General features: G+C 34.5%; 1 protein-coding gene across 1 annotated transcript in view; it reads left to right on the top strand.

The window, feature by feature from the left end:
* The window catches only part of LOC119607211 (cytochrome P450 4c3), a 29854-nt gene extending 25946 nt beyond the window's left edge, over positions 1 to 3908 (top strand). Inside the window, exons 6-7 of the mRNA XM_037961034.1 lie at positions 2516 to 3072; positions 3158 to 3908. Of these exons, the coding sequence (XP_037816962.1) occupies positions 2516 to 3072; positions 3158 to 3498 (898 nt within the window). The 3' untranslated portion in view covers positions 3499 to 3908. The remainder of the gene's footprint in view (positions 1 to 2515; positions 3073 to 3157) is intronic.
* The last annotated feature ends 15815 nt before the right edge of the window (positions 3909 to 19723 follow it).

Genomic DNA, 19723 nt, shown 5'->3' with positions numbered 1-19723 from the left:
AGACTAGACTATAGACTAGACTATAGACAGACTATAGACTAGACTATAGACTACTAGAACTAGACTATAGACTAGACTATAGACTAGACTATAGACTAGACTATAGACTAGACTATAGACTAGACTATAGACTAGAACTATAGACTAGACTATAGACTAACTATAGACTAGACTATAGACTAGACTAGAGACTAGACTAGTAGACTAGACTATAGACTAGACTATAGACTAGACTATAGACTAGACTATAGACTAGACTATAGACTAGACTATAGACTAGACTATAGACTAGACTATAGACTAACTATAGACTAGACTATAGACTAGACTATAGACTAGACTATAGACTAGACTATAGACTAGACTATAGACTAGACTATAGACAGACTATAGACTAGACTATAGACTAGACTATAGACTAGACTATAGACTAGACTATAGACTAGACTATAGACTAGACTATAGACTAGACTATAGACTAGACTATAGACTAGACTATAGACTAGACTATAGACTAGACTATAGACTAGACTATAGACTGACTATAGACTAGACTATAGACTAGACTATAGACTAGACTATAGACTAGACTATAGACGACTATAGACTAGACTATAGACTAGACTATAGACTAGACTATAGACTAGACTATAGACTAGACTATAGACTAGACTATAGACTAGACTATAGACTAGACTATAGACTAGACTATAGACTAGACTATAGACTAGACTATAGACTAGACTATAGACTAGACTATAGACTAGACTATAGACTAGATATAGACTAGACTATAGACTAGACTATAGACTAGACTATAGACTAGACTATAGACTAGACTATAGACTAGACTATAGACTAGACTATAGACTAGACTATAGACTAGACTATAGACTAGACTATAGACTAGACTATAGACTAGACTATAGACTAGACTATAGACTAGACTATAGACTAGACTATAGACTAGACTATAGACTAGACTATAGACTAGACTATAGACTAGACTATAGACTAGACTAGACTAGACTATAGACTAGACTGTAGACTAGACTAGACTAGACTATAGACTAGACTATAGACTAGACTATAGACTAGACTATAGACTAGACTATAGATTAGACTATAGACTAGACTATAGACTAGACTATAGACTAGACTATAGACTAGACTATAGACTAGACTATAGACTAGACTATAGACTAGACTACAGACTAGACTATAGACTAGACTATAGACTAGACTATAGACTAGACTATAGACTAGACTATAGATTAGACTATAACCTAGAATATAGACTAGACCATAGACTACACTATATAATAGACTATAGACTAGACTATAGACTAGACTATAGACTAGACTATAGACTTGATTATAGACTAGACTATAAACTGGAAAATAGGCTAGACTATAGACTAGACTATAGACTAGACTAGACTATAGACTAGTCTATAGACTAGACTATAGACTAGTCTATAGACTAGACTATAGACTAGTCTATAGACTAGACTATAGACCAGACTATAGACCAGACTATAGACTAGACTATAGACTAGACTATAGACTAGACTATAGACTAGACTATAGACTAGACTATAGACTAGAAAATAGACTAGACTATAGACTAGACTATAGACTAGACTATAGACTAGACTACAGACTAGACTATAGACTAGACTATAGACTAGACTATAGACTAGACTATAGACTAGACTATAGACTAGACTATAGACTAGACTATAAACTAGACTATAGGCTAGACTAGACTATAGATAATAATATATACTAGACTAGTTTATAGACTAGATTATAGACAAGACTATAGACTAGCAGTCTATCAAAAGTTTGTAAGTTAGAGAAAGTACATAAAATGTCGTGGGGTACTGCAGTATTTTTCGAAGTTATATTGTACTAAAAAAAGTACTGAATTGTCCATATCTGCTTTACATCAAATAAGGCACACATATAGAGTCTAAACTGGGAAATATTCATGTCATAAATAAACTTTCTGGGTTCCTTTTTTTGTGCCCTATCCTAATTTAGCTTCTTTTTGGACAATGAACGAAAATATAATTTGTTCTAGAGCCATTTCTGATTACCAGAGAATATTTAGTTTTACTTGGTGTTCTGCTCTGGACCCTATTGTGCCTTCAATAGACTGAAACTCAGAAAGCAGTTTAAACACTCAGTTGTAGTTGTAGTTTGAACAAAGGGGACTACTGATGTGTAAACTATAAAAGAGATAAATAAATGACATTCAGGATTACAAATAAAAGCAACAATTTGTCATTATTTTTAAGAAAACAAAACCAATTGAATGACACTTCAAACTACAATTCATTGATAAGATTAACAAACTGCTTCAACCCTTCCATGTACCATCTCTCAACATCTTCGCAGCTATACTACACCACCAACCTTTTAACACAATAAAATAAACGGAAACAACTTTAACACTATATCATTTTTGACTTTTCTAAGTAATTTATTTCCTTTCCTTTGCCCCCCTTAGAATTGGTGAAATTATCCAAAATCGTCAATCCAAATTGTGGTTACATTTAGATGCCATTTTCCGTTTGACGGACGACTACAAACGTCACACCAGTTACATCAACACCCTGCACGGCTTCTCCAATCGTGTGATTCGTGAACGTAAAGCTGAATTGGCCGATAATAACAACAACAATAATAACACTGTCGATGCTTATGATGATTTGGGTAAAAAGAAACGTTTGGCTTTCTTGGATCTTTTGATTGAATACTCTAAGAATGGTACACATTTGTCCAACGATGATATACGTGAGGAGGTGGATACATTTATGTTTGAAGGTCACGATACTACTTCGGCTGCCATATCATGGACTCTATTCTTGTTGGGTTCTCATCCAGAATATCAAGAACGTGTTTATGAAGAATTGGAATCGATATTTGGTGATGATCGTGATACACCCGCCACTATGAAGAATCTTATGGATATGCGTTATTTGGAATGTTGTATTAAGGATGCTTTGCGTTTGTTCCCCTCGGTGCCTATGATGGGACGTTCAATTGGTGAAGATGTGCAAATTGGTAAGTTCAAAATTTAATTAGTTCTTCATATTTTACAAATTTAGAAAATTTTTGTTTAACAATTCTTAAATTTCTTATATTACAGGCGAATACAAGGTTCCTGCTGGTACTACAGCCATTATTATGACCTACATGTTGCATCGTAATCCTCGCATCTTCCCCAAACCAGAACAATTCAATCCTGATAATTTCTTACCCGAGAACTGTGCTGGTCGCCATCCTTTCGCCTATATACCCTTCAGTGCTGGTCCCCGTAATTGCATTGGCCAGAAATTTGCCATACTCGAAGAGAAAGCCGTTCTCTCTACAGTATTACGTAAATATAAAATTGAAGCAGTCGATAGACGTGAGGATTTAACCCTTTTGGGTGAATTGATTTTACGTCCCAAATATGGTCTACGTGTTAAGATTACGAAACGTGTGTGAGAAATTTTATGAGCATAAGCGTTCTGCCAGGCCAAATTGAGATTATCTTGCCGTTAATTGTATGAAATTTATTAATTTATGTAATTTTAGATTCCCTCTCCCGCTTCCTACAAACCCTTCGCACTCAATTTATTGTTTGTTTTGTAAATAACGTTTTGATATTAGTTGTTTTAAGTGTTTGTATTTGATTTTAACTAATTTTAATTATAAGAAGAAAATACGATAAACGAAATTTATGTTTGCCTTAGTTTTATAAGTTTTTATGTATGTATGTATGTATACATTTCATTTTATGTAGTTTTAGCGTTGTATAAGATTAATGTTTAAGTTTTACTTTCAAGTTTTGCAAACTTTTAAAAAAGTTTTCAAAGAGAAATACAAATACACTGCATACAAAATTAAGAAAAATTTAAATAATTCGGGTGTTTTTATTACCCTATCAAATGTGGGAATTTAAAAATATTTTTGGGGAATTTTGGTATTTACATAAAATTTAGGGATTTTTATTAAATTTTCCACTATATTTGAAGATTTTCTTTTACGCTGTTAAAAATTTAATGAACAATTCATGTTGATTAGAAAATCAAAAGTCGATTATCGATCATTTTATATATATGTTTCCATGACGTTCAATTCATACCTTTTTCCCTACTTTTCTATTGACTTTATTTCTAATATTTACTACTGTCTGCGCCAAAAAACCCAAAATATTTATTATTATCCGGTGCAGTTTGAAAAAGTAAAAATTTCAGACTACCCAAACAAAAATTACGTTTTTTCTTAACTCTTGAGTAGTTTTCTCAGAAACTGCCAAAGAAATTCCCGGAAATGAATTTATCTTTAATAACTTCCTCAAAAATATCGGTATCTCTAAAAAAATTTGCAGGTATTTATATAATATCAACGGAAATCATATTACAAACGTAGATCTGTATAGGTCTACAATTATTCATAGCTCCATTATAAGGTCCATTTCCGAAAATTACTTAAATGCATATAGCTAATTAAGAAATAATGAAATCAGAATAGTATATACAAATCATTCCTTTTTTCCGAATCAGTCCATAATTGCTCTCATATAAGGTACACTTCCGAAAGTCAGTTAACCTGATCAAAATTAGTTCAATGTACATACATACATATGTATTAAGAAATTACTAAATGATTTCTTTCAATGTTGCCGTTGAAAAATTTATAAAATACTAGCATACCCTGGGTGCTTCGCTACCCTAACTTAAATTAAATACATACAAAATTTTGTTTACTTTTATAGAAAACTAGCTATACCCAGTGTGCTTCGCTACCCTCATCGTAATGGAATAAAATAAATATTATTGTAAATGTATATATATCTGCAATATCAAAAAGTCCCCTATTTAAATTTATGTTTATATATTCAATATTTTAGAAAACTCAAAAAGTACCAATGAAGTACGAAAAAGTAACAAAAGACCTCTTTTATTTAATTTCATGTTCCTAAGTTCAATATTATAGAAAATTAAAAAAGTACCAGTTGAAGAACGAAAAATTACCAAAGGGTCCCCTTTTATAGATTCTCATTAACTCCGGGCTCCACATGGTTAATTTCATGTTATAAAAAACACAAAAAGTACCTTTTGAAGAACGAAAAATTACCAAAAAGTCCTCTCTTATATGTTCTCACTTACTCCGGGCTCTACGTACTTAATTTCATGATTCTAGGATCAATATTATAGAAAATTCAAAAGGTACCTTTTGAAGAACGAAAAAGTACCAAAAAGTCCCCTTTTATAGTTTCTCACTTAATCCAGGCTCTACATGCATACATTCATGTTTCTATTTTCAATATTATAGAAAATTCATAAAGTACCTTTTGAAGAACGAAAAAGTACCAAAAAGTCCCCTTTTATAGATTCTCATTTACTACGGGCTCTAAATGCTTATTTTCATGTTTCTAGGTTCAATTTAATAGAAAACTCAAAAAGTACCAGTCGAAGGACGAAAAAGTACCAAAAAGTCCACTTTTATAGATTCTCATTTACTCCAGGCTCTACATGCTTAATTTCATGTTTCTAGGTTCAATATTATAGAAAATTCAAAAAGTACCAGTCGAAAGACGAAAAAGTACCAAATAGTCCCCTTTTATAGATTCTCATTTACATGCTTAATTTTATGTTTCTAGGTTAAATTTTATAGAAAACTCAAAAAGTACCAGTTGAAGGACGAAAAAGTACCAAAAAGTACCCTTTTATAGATTCTCATTAACTAAGGCCTCCGCAAGCTTAATTTCATGTTTCTAGGTTAAATTTTATAGAAAACTCAAAAAGTACCAGTCGAAGGACGAAAAAGTACCAAAAAGTCCCCTTTTATAGATTCTCATTTACTCCGGGCTCTACATGCTTAATTTCATGTTTCTAGGTTAAATTTTATAGAAAACTCAAAAAGTACCAGTCGAAAGACGAAAAAGTACCAAAAAGTCCCCTTTTATAGATTTTCATTTACTAAGGGCTCTACATGCTTAATTTCATGTTTCTAGGTTAAATTTTATAGAAAACTCAAAAAGTACCAGTCGAAGGACGAAAAAGTACCAAAAAGTCCCCTTTTATAGATTCTCATTTACTAAGGGCTCTACATGCTTAATTTCATGTTTCTATTTTAAATTTTATAGAAAACTCAAAAAGTACCAGTCGGAGGACGAAAAAGTACCAAAAAGTCCCCTATTATAGATTCTCATTTACTCTGGGCTCTACATGCTTAATTTCATGTTTCTAGGTTAAATTTTATAGAAAACTCAAAAAGTACCAGTCGAAGGACGAAAAAGTACCAAAAAGTCCCCTATTATAGATTCTCATTTACTCTGGGCTCTACATGCTTAAAATCATGTTTCTAGGTTAAATTTTATAGAAAACTCAAAAAGTACCAGTCGAAAGACGAAAAAGTTCCAAATGGTCCCCTTTTATAGATTCTCATTTACTAAGGGCTCTACATGCTTAATTTTATGTTTCTAGGTTAAATTTTATAGAAAACTCAAAAAGTACCAGTCGAAGGACGAAAAAGTACCAAAAAGTCCCCTTTTATAGATTCTCATTAACTAAGGCCTCCGCATGCTTAATTTCATGTTTCTAGGTTAAATTTTATAGAAAACTCAAAAAGTACCAGTCGAAGGACGAAAAAGTACCAAAATGTCCCCTTTTATAGATTCTCATTTACTCCGGGCTCTACATGCTTAATTTCATGTTTCTAGGTTAAATTTTATAGAAAACTCAAAAAATACCAGTCGAAGGACGAAAAAGTCCCCTTTTATAGATTCTCATTTACTCCGGTCTCTACATGTTTAATTTCATGTTTCTAGGTTCAATATTATAGAAAATTCAAAAAGTACCTTTTGAAGAACGAAAAAGTACCAAAAAGTCCCATTTTATAGATTCTCATTTACTCCGAGCTCTACATGCTTAATTTCATGTTTCTAGGTTTAATTTTAAAGAAAACTCAAAAAAGTACCTGTGTAGAACGAAAAAGTAGCGAAAAGTCCCTTTATTATTAATTTAATGTTTCTATTTCAATATCATAGAAAACTCAAAAAGGACCAGTTGGAGAATGAAAAGTACCAAAAAATATCACTTGATACCGGGGTTCCAAATAACACAACATTAGGATATTTAGTGTTTCTAAATTTAAAAATTTTATCTAAATTGGATCATTGTGGTTGAATAAAATCAAATTTCCCGTTTTTACCCCTTTTGGTACTTTTTTACTCCCCATTAACGAAATAAAAATTCTATTCCAAAAAGTTGCAACATCGTAGTGGGAGCCCGTTATTATGTATTCATATGTATAAGTTAATAAACCAAAAACAATGTTTTATGAAAAAAGTATCAAAAATAGGTACAATTTTAACCCCTTAAACGTCCGAATATCCAAAAAGTACTAAATTCATATTTTTATTTTTTCGTTAAGTTATGAAGGAGTCAAAAATATTTTTTGAATGTGCACTGGTTTAAAAGATACATGGGGTGCGAAAAAAGTACCAAAATACAGTTTTTACCCGTTTATTCCCTAAAGGGGCCGAATTTTAAAAAAGTACCAGACACCTGTCCGTTTATTTTTTAAATGAACGGCGATAAGCTTTAAACTGTTTTTGTATCTTTTCTAGTTTAGGAGATATAAGGTTACCGAATTTACCCGTTTTTACCCTTTTTTATCCCCTAAACATTCGAATTTCCAAAAATCCCGTCTTAGTGGATCTATTTGGTGGGAGACCAACCTCCTGTCCAAATTTCAGCTCTTTAGCTTCAACCGTTTAGGCTGTGCGATGATGAATCAGTCAGTCAGTCAGTAACGTTAGAATTTTACATATATAGATTAAAATTGATTAAACATTTTTTTAATGTTTCAGTTTTATACGTTCAATATCACGTGATTCGCATTCAGTAAGAGCTTGTATTTTTAGTTTCATTCATTTAGCTTCCACATTATAGAAAATTTCGAAAGTACTATTTGAAAAAAAAGTACTACAAAATACCTCTAACAGATTATCATTTAATCAAAAATTTTATGTTTCTGTGTTCAATATTATATACAATTCAAAAAAAAAAAATAATTTTAATGAATGAAAAAGTACCAAAAGTCCCTTTCAGTAGATTCTCATTCACTAAGGTTCCTACATTTTAAATTTTATGTTCAATATCGTAAAAATATCAAAAAGTACCATCGGAAAAACGAAAAAGTACAAAAATCTCCCTCAATAAATTCCCATTTAATAAGGACCGTGTGTTGCGGTTAACCATTATAAATAATCTAAAAGGTACCATATGAAGAATAGAAAAGTACTAAATAGTTCCCACTTACAGAATATTATTCAGTCAAGACCATGTATGTTAAAATTAATGTTCCTAGATTGAATATTTTAGAAAATTAAAAAAGTACCATTTATGAGATAAAAAGTACTAAAAAGTTCTCTCTTAAAAAATCTTATTCAATGAGAACCGTGTATGTTTAAAATCATGTGTTTTGAATTCATATTAAAGAACATACAAAAAGTATCATTTAAAGAAAGAAAAAGTACCAAAAGTGGAATAAAATTTACCTAAGTGGAAAGTACTAATAAAGAATACAATTTTTCCCCTTTTCGCTTAGAAATATACTATTTCGAGAATTAAGTTTATAAAATGTTCCTTATTTAAATCTATATATCACAGATAAAACTCAAACGATTCAAATCTGAATTCATTTGTTCCAGAAAAATAGTGCTTTCAAAAAGTACCAAACAATTTACTCGAATTTGGTCCTATATAGGACTTAGTACTCGAATTCCAAAATAATATACCAACAGCTTATTTTGTGTGAGTAAATAAACAACTTTTTCAAATTTTATAAAAATTGGCTCTATGAGTTTGAATAAAATTAAATTTCCCGTTTTTTCCCTTTTTGGTACTTTTTTCCCCAGTGAAATAGCAAAAATTTAAATTTAATTAGTTCAAAAGTTATAAGGGGCCAAAAAGGTACCAAAATCACCTTTGTTACACATTTTTACCCCTTAAAAGTACGAATTTCAAAAAAGTACCAGAAACCCATCTGCTCATTTTAAGAGTAGATACAGTGCATTTAGAATTTTTCTTGTATCACTAATATTGTGTAAGATAATTAAGAAAACCTGTTCTACCCGTTTTTTCCCCTTTTTACCCGTAAATGCACAAATTTCCAAAAATCCCTCCTTAGTGGATCTACATAACCAAAAACACATCTACTGTCAAAATTTCATGATTCTAGGTTCAGCCGTTTGGGCTGTGCGATGATGAATCAGTCAGTCAGTAACGCTACTCTTTTATATATATAGATTGGTAGTCCGGCCAATTTTATAAACAATAGCAATTTTTATACCCTACACCACTATAGTGGGGAGGGAATTATAAGTTTGTGCTGATGTTTGTAACACACAAAAATATTGGTCCTACACCATAAAGTATACCAATCGATTCAGAATCATTTTTTAAGTCGATTAAGACATGTCCGTCCGTCTGTCCGGCTGGCGGGCTGTCCATGTAAACATTGTGCGCAAGGTACAGGCCGCAATTTTCAAGATAATTTGATGAAATTTGGACCAAGCATGTTTTTTGGACGAAGCCTATTGAAAATGGTTGCAGTCGGTCCATTATTTCACCTAGCCCCCATACAACCGTACCTCCCGATTTGGGCTTTTTATACCATAATTACGTCAAATATACTATTATCTCTCTAAAAATTGGCACAAATAAGTTTTATATAAGTATAAATGACACTGCAGATTTTCGTAATGATCGGCCCTTATTTGACTCTAGCCCCCATACAAACCCCCCTTCAAAAAATTTCTTAAACGTCGAAAATTTATTTGTAACCATTTGTATCGCAAAAAACTCAACAAAACTAACTTTTATTTAAAAATATATCCTTTTCCCAAATTTAATGTGGATCGGCCCATGTTTGATCTATACTCCTCACCTCATTTAGAAAATTTTGTTTTTTATTAATAAATTGCTTAAATACTTTGGAATTAAGGTAAAATTCAACATAAAAGTTTCTTTATGAAAAATAAAAAATTTAAAAATATACCCATGGTGTAGGGTATTATATGGTCGGCCATGCCCGACTATACTTTCCTACTTGTTTTAAATAATTTTAATATTTTTTTTTTGTTTGTTTTATTGATTGAGTTGGCTAAGTAAAAAATTACTTATATGCCAGGACTAGTTTAATCCATGATTTTATACATAGTTAAAGGTTATTCGACCGAACTTATAAGTTTCTCAGGATGGTTTGTGAGGCAGATAGAGCCAAAAGTCAAAGGCTTTTGAAGTGGTGAAGTTCAGACCAGAAGCGGTGAGGATATTTCATGCTAGAACAAATAGCGTTGTAAAATTGTGTAGTGAAAACACAGGTGATTGTTGGTACACTTTTGTGTAACAAGATACAGTATATAGATACGGAAGAGTATATTATACAGAGCAGCAAGAGGATTGAATGATTTAATAAAAGTTTATAGTTGGATTTTTGAAACAGCAATAAAATTGGCAAGCTGAGTATATACATCAAGGCGTTTGGACTTAAGGAGATCATGAATATTGTTAAAGTGTGAGAAGAAATTGAAATTAGCTCTTTGGTTGGTATATCTGATGCAATGAAAGATTAAGTGATTGTCATCCTCCAGAGTATTACAAGTTTCACATTGGTTGGTGGATTCTGCCCCAATCAGGTTGAGATAGGCTTTGTTGTAAGTGGAATTTGTAAGGAGTCTATTGATTGTTTTTATACGACTAGGAGGTAGGTTTGAGTTAGAATGCCAATGTGTTTTTGGCAGGTTCGGGAAATATTGTAGAAAGGATATATCCTTCAGTGTTGCGATGTTTTTATACTCCGCATTCCATTGTGACCAGAGTTCATTATAAACTATACCGCAAGCGTCTTTGAATGAGAGACTTGCTTGAATTTCCTGACCTGCGATCGACGCAAGCTTGGCAGACTTATCCGCTAATTCATTAAAGGAAAGGCTTATGTGTGCCGGGGTCCATATTATGTCTATTCTTAAAGTTGGCGCAGATTCAATTTTGCGTATTATGTTGACCACAAGGAAATTGTAAGAAGTGTTCTTCCTGAGCAGGAGGCAAGCAGATTTACTGTCAGTAAAAATAGCTGCATTTGTAAAACCATTTTCTGAGATATTTTCTATTGCTTTCTCGATGGCATATAATTCGCCCGTTAGTGAAGAGACTCTATTCGGGATTCGAAAGAGAAGATTATTACCACAGGAAATATTACACACAGAGCAGCCGATCGAATCGGAGTTTACCGATGCATCCGTTGCAAAAATGGCATAGCCTTTATTTTGTATTGTTGAATTTGTTCGTAAAAGATAGCCTTACTCACTTCCGCGGGTGTGTTGTTTTTGGACTGAGGTAATAAGTTAAGCACAATGTTCAGTTTATTAGAATTTGTTTGGTGGGCATGAGTACACGTATTATCAAAGGTTGTTTGGAACTTCTGGTATATTAGACCTAAGCTAGATTTAGCTGTAGGGTTGGCGACAATTTGCTCGTATAGATTGCAGTTAAAAAATTTCTGCTTCAATAGTTCCTTGAACGCGAGATATTCGGATCTCTGTTTTGGGGGAAGTATTAAGCCAAGTGCGTAAATTTTGAAAACATTAGTGTAGGGGTTTAGTCCCAGCGATCTTCTGAGCATTTGGTTCTGAAAAGTTGTAATTTTCTTATTTATGTATCTCGGAGCATGAGCCATGGATGAGCGAGAATATTCAATTTTTGAGAAGACAAGCGATTTGGTTAAATTGATAGCAATTTCCGGACGAAGGCCACCTTTTATTGGAGTTAACATTTTTATTGCTCTCGTAGCAGTTGATGTTTCAGCTATTATTTTCTCAAAGTGATCTTTCATGGTGAGACTATTCTTAATATGTCTTCCAAGAAATTTGAGACACTTAACATTGGCAACCGGGTTGTCATTTAAAGTTATCTGAAGTTCAAGGCGGGCTCCCTTTGCAACATACATGGCTACAGTTTTCTCTGTGTTGATTTCAAGATTGAGGTGATTTGCAGATGTGTTGAAAATCGTGAGCTTGCGTTGTAGGTTGTTAAAATGTTCATGAATTGACACAATTGTGAAGTCATCAGCAAACTGAAAGATGTGTGTCATCTCGTCTGCAATATTATGAAGTTCAGAAGTGTAAACATTAAAAAGAAGGGGGCTTAAACAGCTCCCCTGAGGTAACCCATTAAAAATATCTACCTGGCTTTTACCCAAAAACAGCTTGCGGTGTCTGAGAAATTCCGTCACCCAATAAATCCAGTGGGATGGGCAAGAATATTGATCCAAAATCGTTCGTAATTTTCCAAGATTGACGCAGTCGTAGGCCTTTGATATATCCAGAGCGACCAGAGTTACTTTGCGATTATCCTCCTTCGCTGTGGTGATGGTGTGTAGAAGATCATTAATACAGGTTGAAGCCGATCGGTGTTTTCTGTAGGCATACGACCTTGAGGGAAGAATATTGTTTTCCTCAATAAATTTTGAAAATCTTTCCTTGAACATGAGGTTGATTATCTTAAGAAAGACGGGAATTAAGGCGATCGGACGGTAGCCCGTAAATTGATCGGGATCTTTGTTCTTTTTGAAAATAGGTACTATACGAATGGATCTCCAAGATCTCGAATTGAACATTCTCTCCAATGATGATTCATAGCAGCTAAAAGTGCTTTTGTTGACTGAATATTAAGCTTTTTAACCATTGAGTACGTTACCCCATCTATGCCCGCAGCAGATTCCTTTGTCTTGCCTTTTAGGATGTACAATAGTTCCTCTAATGAAAAAAGTTCATCGGGATTATCTGGGATGAGTGTAGATTGAGAGAAGGATGAGTTATCGGAGACTTGATCACGTAAATATTCCAGGAAAGGTAAGTTGTTGTCATGAATCCATTTTGATGTGTAGTTGCGGGAACCCGGGTTTTTACAAGCTTTTATGAATTTATAAAATTGTTTTGTGTTAGAAATTTTGTTTAAGTCATCGGTTTTTTTTGCAAAAGCTGTTATTTTGGCGATTGCTACACCCTTTTGAAAATTTTTGATGGCCAGGACTAAGGCGTTGGCATTTTCTGAATTCTTACATATATTGAAGGACTTTTGTGCAGCAGTTTTCAAACGGAAGAGTTTTTCTACATCCTTGTTCCACCAGCTTTTCGGGATTCTGCGGGAGTTGTTGTTTATTTTGACAGTGGACTGTTTGAGAATGTTCTTTGTTTCCGATTCAATGAAATCAAAGTTTGGTAGCAAAATGGCCTGACTAAAAAGAGTTAGGACTTTGTTCTTAGATAGAAAGTTTGAATCGAGCTGAGATATCTCCTCCAAGTTAATGTGCACAGGGAAGTGGTGACTACCGCCTATTGTGTTCTGAGCGACGAACCAGTTCATAGCCAAATGAGAGTTTGTAAAAGTTAAGTCCAAGACAGATCCGTGACAAAGAGGGTCAGTAAGAGATCTTTTGAAAGTAAAACTGTTGTCATTCATACAAGAGAAAGAGGATGACATTATGATAGATTGAAGAGCTTTCCCACGATTGCAATCAATAGAGTCTCCATAAGCAGTTAAACGGGAGTTAAAATCGCCACATAGGAAGACGTTTTCCCTCGGTTCCAGAAAGTCAATTAGTCTGACCATGACGTCCTTGAATTCTCCAATCCTGGTGCTAGGGGGAAAGTATACGGATGCTATTGTAATATTCGTAGAGAGATTTTTGGTTTCATAAATAAGGATTTCAAAGGGACTTTGGAAAACTACCTTTTTGACTTTAATAGATTTCTTGAAAATACAAGCTACTCCTCCGTAGTTGTTGTTGATTCGTTTTTTCATAAATAAGTTATAGTTCAAAAGGTTACCAAAGTTATTTGTATCGTCATAGTTAAAGATTTCGCTCAAAACGCAGATATCGGTACTTGTCCTGTTTAAGTAGTGTTCTAGAAAGTTTTTATTTCGAGAGAGACTTTGTATGTTATATTGTAGAATACGTTCCATTAGTCAGATGATATTTAAGAAATTAATGTGAAAAAAAAGTGGTTAAGAGTGTTTAAGCTGTTGATTTTGATGAACTTGGTTTTTCTTCCATTTGCTTTTGTAATCTAATGCTTGATATTGATTGTTTTAGACCCTCCAGGAGGTTCTCGCTGATATCGCTGTTAATTTGTGGTAGGATTGTTGAAAGTTGTGAAATAAAGTTGCTCATTATTTTCTCAACATCCGAGACTTTAAAATAGCCGGGATGGGAGAAGACGGGAGCTGTGGGGACAATAGTTGTCGGTTGGAGACTTGTGAAATGAGGTTTTGGGCGCATAGCTGCAACTTTGCTATATTTGATACGGGTGACTCTTCGATTGATTTCGTCGTCTTGATTTCTAATATTTGAAGCTTGTTTTCCTCTAAGGCTTGGAAAGTTGTCCTTATATTCTTCCTCTGATAGGATTTCGAAATAATTCGACTTCAAGGAATAATTTTGGATTACTTCCTTTCTGGAGAGATTAGAGATAGCCATAATTTCCCTGATATTTTTCTCCCTCTTCCACGTTGGGCACTTTCCGGAATCTACCGAAATGTGGTCCCTGGAGTTGCAATTTACACATTTCATTTCATCGCATACTGGGATGCAAGTGTTCTTTTCCAGATATGATTGGCATCTATGTTCCGTACACTCGGTGTTGTCGCATATAAGTTGTTTCCCACAGTTTAAACATCTTTTTTTCGATCTGCATCGAACGGCAATGTGGCCAAGACGCCCACAATTTCTGCATTGGCGTAAGGGAGGCACGTACAGTTCCGCATTTACAATAGTATTAAACATCTTCAATGATTTGGGGAAGGCAAGGGATCCAAATCCTATCTTAATCGTGGATGACGGTGCAGGTTTCCCGTCCACATCTTTCCTGTTGTACCTATATACCGAAATAACATCCAGGCCATTATTATCTTCGATTTCCTCCTGAATTTCCTTTTCAGAAAAGGATATTGGAACATTTTTCACAATGACATACCTTTGTATAAACCGGTCAGGAATAAAGGCTCTTAAGTTTACTTCCTTCAATTTATCGTTCAAAACAAAATTATTAGCCTCCTCTGCACTGTTAAATGTTAGTCTGTATAAATTGAAACCTACCTCCTTGATTGTTACATTAACCATAATGTTATTCCTCCTAAGTTTTTCATGAAGAAACAATTCTATGTTCTTCCGAGAATTCGCCAGTTTCTCAACTGATTGGACCAGAACGTTGAAAGGGCCGGTGTGGGTTGCAGGGTACCAGTTGATCATATCCACGTGGTTAGATTCATTTCCACTCGGTGTAGTTTCCGTTGTGTTGGATTTTTCATTGGAGTCATTTACATGTGACAAAGCACTTTTATTATATTTTTTTTACAAATTGCAATATGATTTAACACGAGTTGAATATTTTCTGGCAACACGTTTTATTACTGTTAATTTAACATCCTAAGAGTATGCAATAGATATTTTATAATTTACAGTTTAGGAAGCGCTAGTAGAATATTTCATGAGAACAGTTTGAATCTTATTCTAATTCCACCACTCATTTAATACATACATATTTAGTACAGTGGTGTTCGTTTATATATGGTGAATTTACACTTGAAGATTAAATTAAAAAGAACTTCCAACGTGTATTTTAACATATCAATTGTAAATTAACACATCAATTTATTGTCCACAGTAACTGTGGCACAGTCTCACAAAATATATATCCTTGATCCTAATAAAATTCTACTTTGAGCTTAAAAATCATCCTGTATTTCAACTATTATTTTCTAATCAAATAAATGTAAAAAAACAAGTTTTTATGATACTAATTTAAACTACATAAATCTATAAAAGACTTATTAGTCATTTACTAAATGAGTGATATATAGCGTAATTTTTTTATCTCAACACCTAAAAGCATGCAATTATAAGTACTTTAATGGTAAAACTACAGTTAGAGAAGCACTGAAATCAATGTGTGGGAACAGTCTCCAAGTAAAATGTGCGTTGCGATGGTAACTTACCATCACAAGTGATATAAATACGTATTAGCATCTATAGAGAGGAAATCAAATTTTAGTTGCATTGCAATTATTCTGAAAGATTTATCATTAAGAATGTAGGGAAATATGAATGAAAATGAAATGACGGAACCTTTTTATATTAAAATTTAAACTGAAAAATCGTTATTTTTGACCATACTTATGCATAATATAAAATAACTCTATTTATCATCACTAATCAATAGTGAGTGATAACCATTCCAACCTAAAATTTGTTCTAAAAATGTGATTTATGCGCAAGAAATTGTAAAATTTCTTTTAAATAAATTATATTTTTGAACTGTTAATTTTAAAAGTGGTATTAAAAAAAAATACTTAAGAATAGTTTGTTTTATTTATTTTCGGATACAAACATAGTATAAGTCAATTTTGTAATTATGTGTACAGAAGGAAAAAACCGGCAGAAAAGTACCGAAATTGATGCAATCCGTTGTTAAAAACATTTAGATAACGGATGTGTATAAAATTTAAATAACACCCAGTTATCTTTTTGACACTTTTTGTCGTTTCGGCAATGCATCGTTCTGTTTGACAACATAGTGTTGTCACTTCGGTTATACATTATTATTTTATTGTCGATTTGATAACATCGTGAATTTTTTATATTCTTGTTGTTGATTTGAAATCTATTAGGTTAGGTTAGGTTGATAGGAGGATGTATACTACATCAAATCCGAAGAAATGCACCTAGGCCACTATCGGGCCTGTTGTGCGCTCCAATTCAAGAAAAAAAAAAAAATTGTTCACTGAATGTATTATTTTTTCATGTTTAGAAACTCAGTTTCCTGGACGTAATTCCTAAGAATCTTCCAATCGGTGTTGGTTAAGAATGTTATTTCCGGAATAACATCACTTCCAAGATACTTGGATCTAATTTCGACGAATGCCTGACAATGGCAAAGAAAGTGCTCCAGAGTTTCACTGTCCTCTCCACATGCTCTACATTCGTCTGAATCCGCACGTCCAATTTTGTATAGGTGTGCTCGTAATCCTGTGTGTCCACTCAGAATACGTACCATCATACTAACCTCAGACTTGCTCATTTTGAGAAGATTTCTTGTCTTGCTCTCATCAGGGTCACCCCATAGAATCTTTGTGGTTCTACCCACCGTTTCATTATTCCAAGAGGCCTTATGGGATTCTCTCATCCATATTTTTAATTCAGCTTTTGTTGCGTCGAATGGATTTGCATTTGTCAGGTTAACTACATCGAGCTCCCTTCACTTTAAAGCTATTACATTCGCCCTTTCGTTGCCGACTACTCCCGAGTGGCCTGGTACCCATATGATATGAACCTTACCTGTGGGAGAGTATTCAGTTAAAGCTTTCTTACAATCCAATACGGTCTTAGATTTAATTCTATCACCTGATATCGCACAAATTGCCTTCTGGCTGTCTGTAAATATATTAAGCCCTGTGGGCGCCATATTTATTCTAATCCAATTTACACATTCCGTTATTGCTCGTACTTCTGCCTGGAAGCTTGTGTTATGATTAGGTAAACGGTGGTATATTTCTGTTTCTGGGTCTTCAATATAGAACCCCAGGCCCACTTTGTCCCCTGATTTAGAGCCATCCGTGTAGCAACGGATTCCTACTGGTATTTGCTCTAATGTTCCGCTTGACCAAGACATTCTATCTGGGATTAGCGTTTCAAAGTTTCCGACATATTCGGTGTCTGGTATGCGATCAGGCACGTCCGATGAATGTGTATAACCTTCCAATGTGTCCAGTATACATTGATGACGTGTCCTATAACCGTTTTTGGCCAGTTCGCCTAAAGTAGAGAGCCGTTCGGCTGTAAGCGCCGCCTCATATCTTATATATGTTTCAATGGGTGGAATATCTAGCAACGTTTCCAGAGCCTTGGTTGAAGTAGTACACATGGCACCACTTATACCCAAGCAGCATGTACGCTGAACTCCCTGTAGTAGTTTGATATTACACTTTTTGTCCAAAGCAGTCCACCAGATTATTGAAGCATAAGCTAGAATTGGTCTAATTACACTTTTATAAAGCCAATTTGTCATAGTAGGACTAAGACACCATTTCATGCCTATGGTTCTCCTACATATCGCCCAGCACCGATGTGCCTTGTTGATCCTATCTTCTATGTGGTGTCTCCATTTTAATTTCCGGTCAAGTATTACACCTAAGTACTTAACTTTGTCTGTCACCGGTATCTTCTTGCCCAGGAAGCAAGGTTCAGTATATGTAGAAATTTTTGTCTTTCTTGTGAAAAGACAGATTTCCGTCTTCGCCGGGTTAACATTGAGGCCTCTCGGTTGAGCCCAGCTCAAGGCCGTATTCAGAGCTTCCTCAGCTCTTCTACACAAGTAATTTGGATCCTTTCCCTTTAATAGTATTACGACATCGTCTGCATAGCAGACAGGTCTAAGTCCTTTCTCGGTTAGGGTCCTTAGGAGGCTATTAATCGTGGTAACCCAGAGTAAAGGTGACAAAATGCCACCCTGTGGTATACCGCGAAATACCTTTTTCCTGATAGTTATATCGTACATCTCACAGCTTATCCATCTGTTCCTTAGCATGTAATTGATCCAGTTACGGAGCACCCGGTCAACATAAAACTGGTCTAGGTATTGGATAAGGGTATCAGTGTGCACGTTATTGAAAGCGCCTTCGATGTCAATGCATACCGCCAGTGTATACAGTTTGCTATCGAAAGATTCACCTATGTAGTGGGCAACTTCATTTAAAGCGGTTTCCACCGATCGTCCCTTCATATAAGCATGCTGCTTATATTTAAGGTCTTTGTATGGTATGCTGCTTTTAATCATGCTATCCGTTCCAAGGTTTTAAGTAGGAAGGACGTAAGACTTATCGGTCGATAGGACTTAGGTGTCGCATAGCTAGGTTTCCCTGGTTTGGGTATAAATATTACCCTTGCATCCTGCCATTTAACTGGGGTATATGCCAATTTTAAGCATGCAGTGAATATCTGTGACAGATGTACGGAAACCAGTCCCGCCTCCATCTGCAAAAGTGCCGGGAAAATTCCATCCGGCCCTGCAGCTTTATAGGGAGCAAAGCTCTTGATTGCCCCTTTAACCATGTCAGTTGTAATAACTATTTCCGTGTTACCCTCCCCTTCCTCCAATATCGGTTCATCTATGTTATTCGATATACCGGGTGGGAAATGAGAATCCATTAGGAGTTTCATTGTCTCCTCCATATCCTCAAGCCTCCTGCCCGTCTCATCGATCATAGATTCCGGTTGGACATGAGTTTTGGATAGGAATTTTTTTTATCTTCGATACGTCATTTACGCTATCTACCTGTTCACAGAAAAGTTTCCAGGAGTCTCGTTTGGCTTTTCGAACGATTTTCTTATATTCACCAAGTTTATTACGATACTCATCCCAGTATACTGCGGTCTTTTTACGCCGTGCCCGGTTATATAGTTTGCGAAGAGTCTTCCCAAGGTTCCGGATCTCCCCAGTTACCCAGGGTTTTTCCTGGGCAGATCTCCGCTCTCGCAGAGGGCAGCTGTCCTCGAACGATTCAACCAGGGCACTTGTGAACGTTTCCACTTTGGCATCTATATCCTCTTTATTTCGACATTGAAAAGTGTCCTGACCTAAACGGTTCTTTAGTAAGGT

This window comes from Lucilia sericata, unplaced genomic scaffold (genome assembly GCF_015586225.1).
Source record: "Lucilia sericata isolate MDLA Ls3-8-SP2 unplaced genomic scaffold, ASM1558622v1 Contig000677F_arrow, whole genome shotgun sequence".
NCBI classification, from domain to species: Eukaryota; Metazoa; Arthropoda; class Insecta; order Diptera; family Calliphoridae; genus Lucilia; species Lucilia sericata.
The sequence above is the reverse complement of the archived record's forward strand: the minus strand, read 5'-3'. Positions and strand labels throughout refer to the sequence as shown.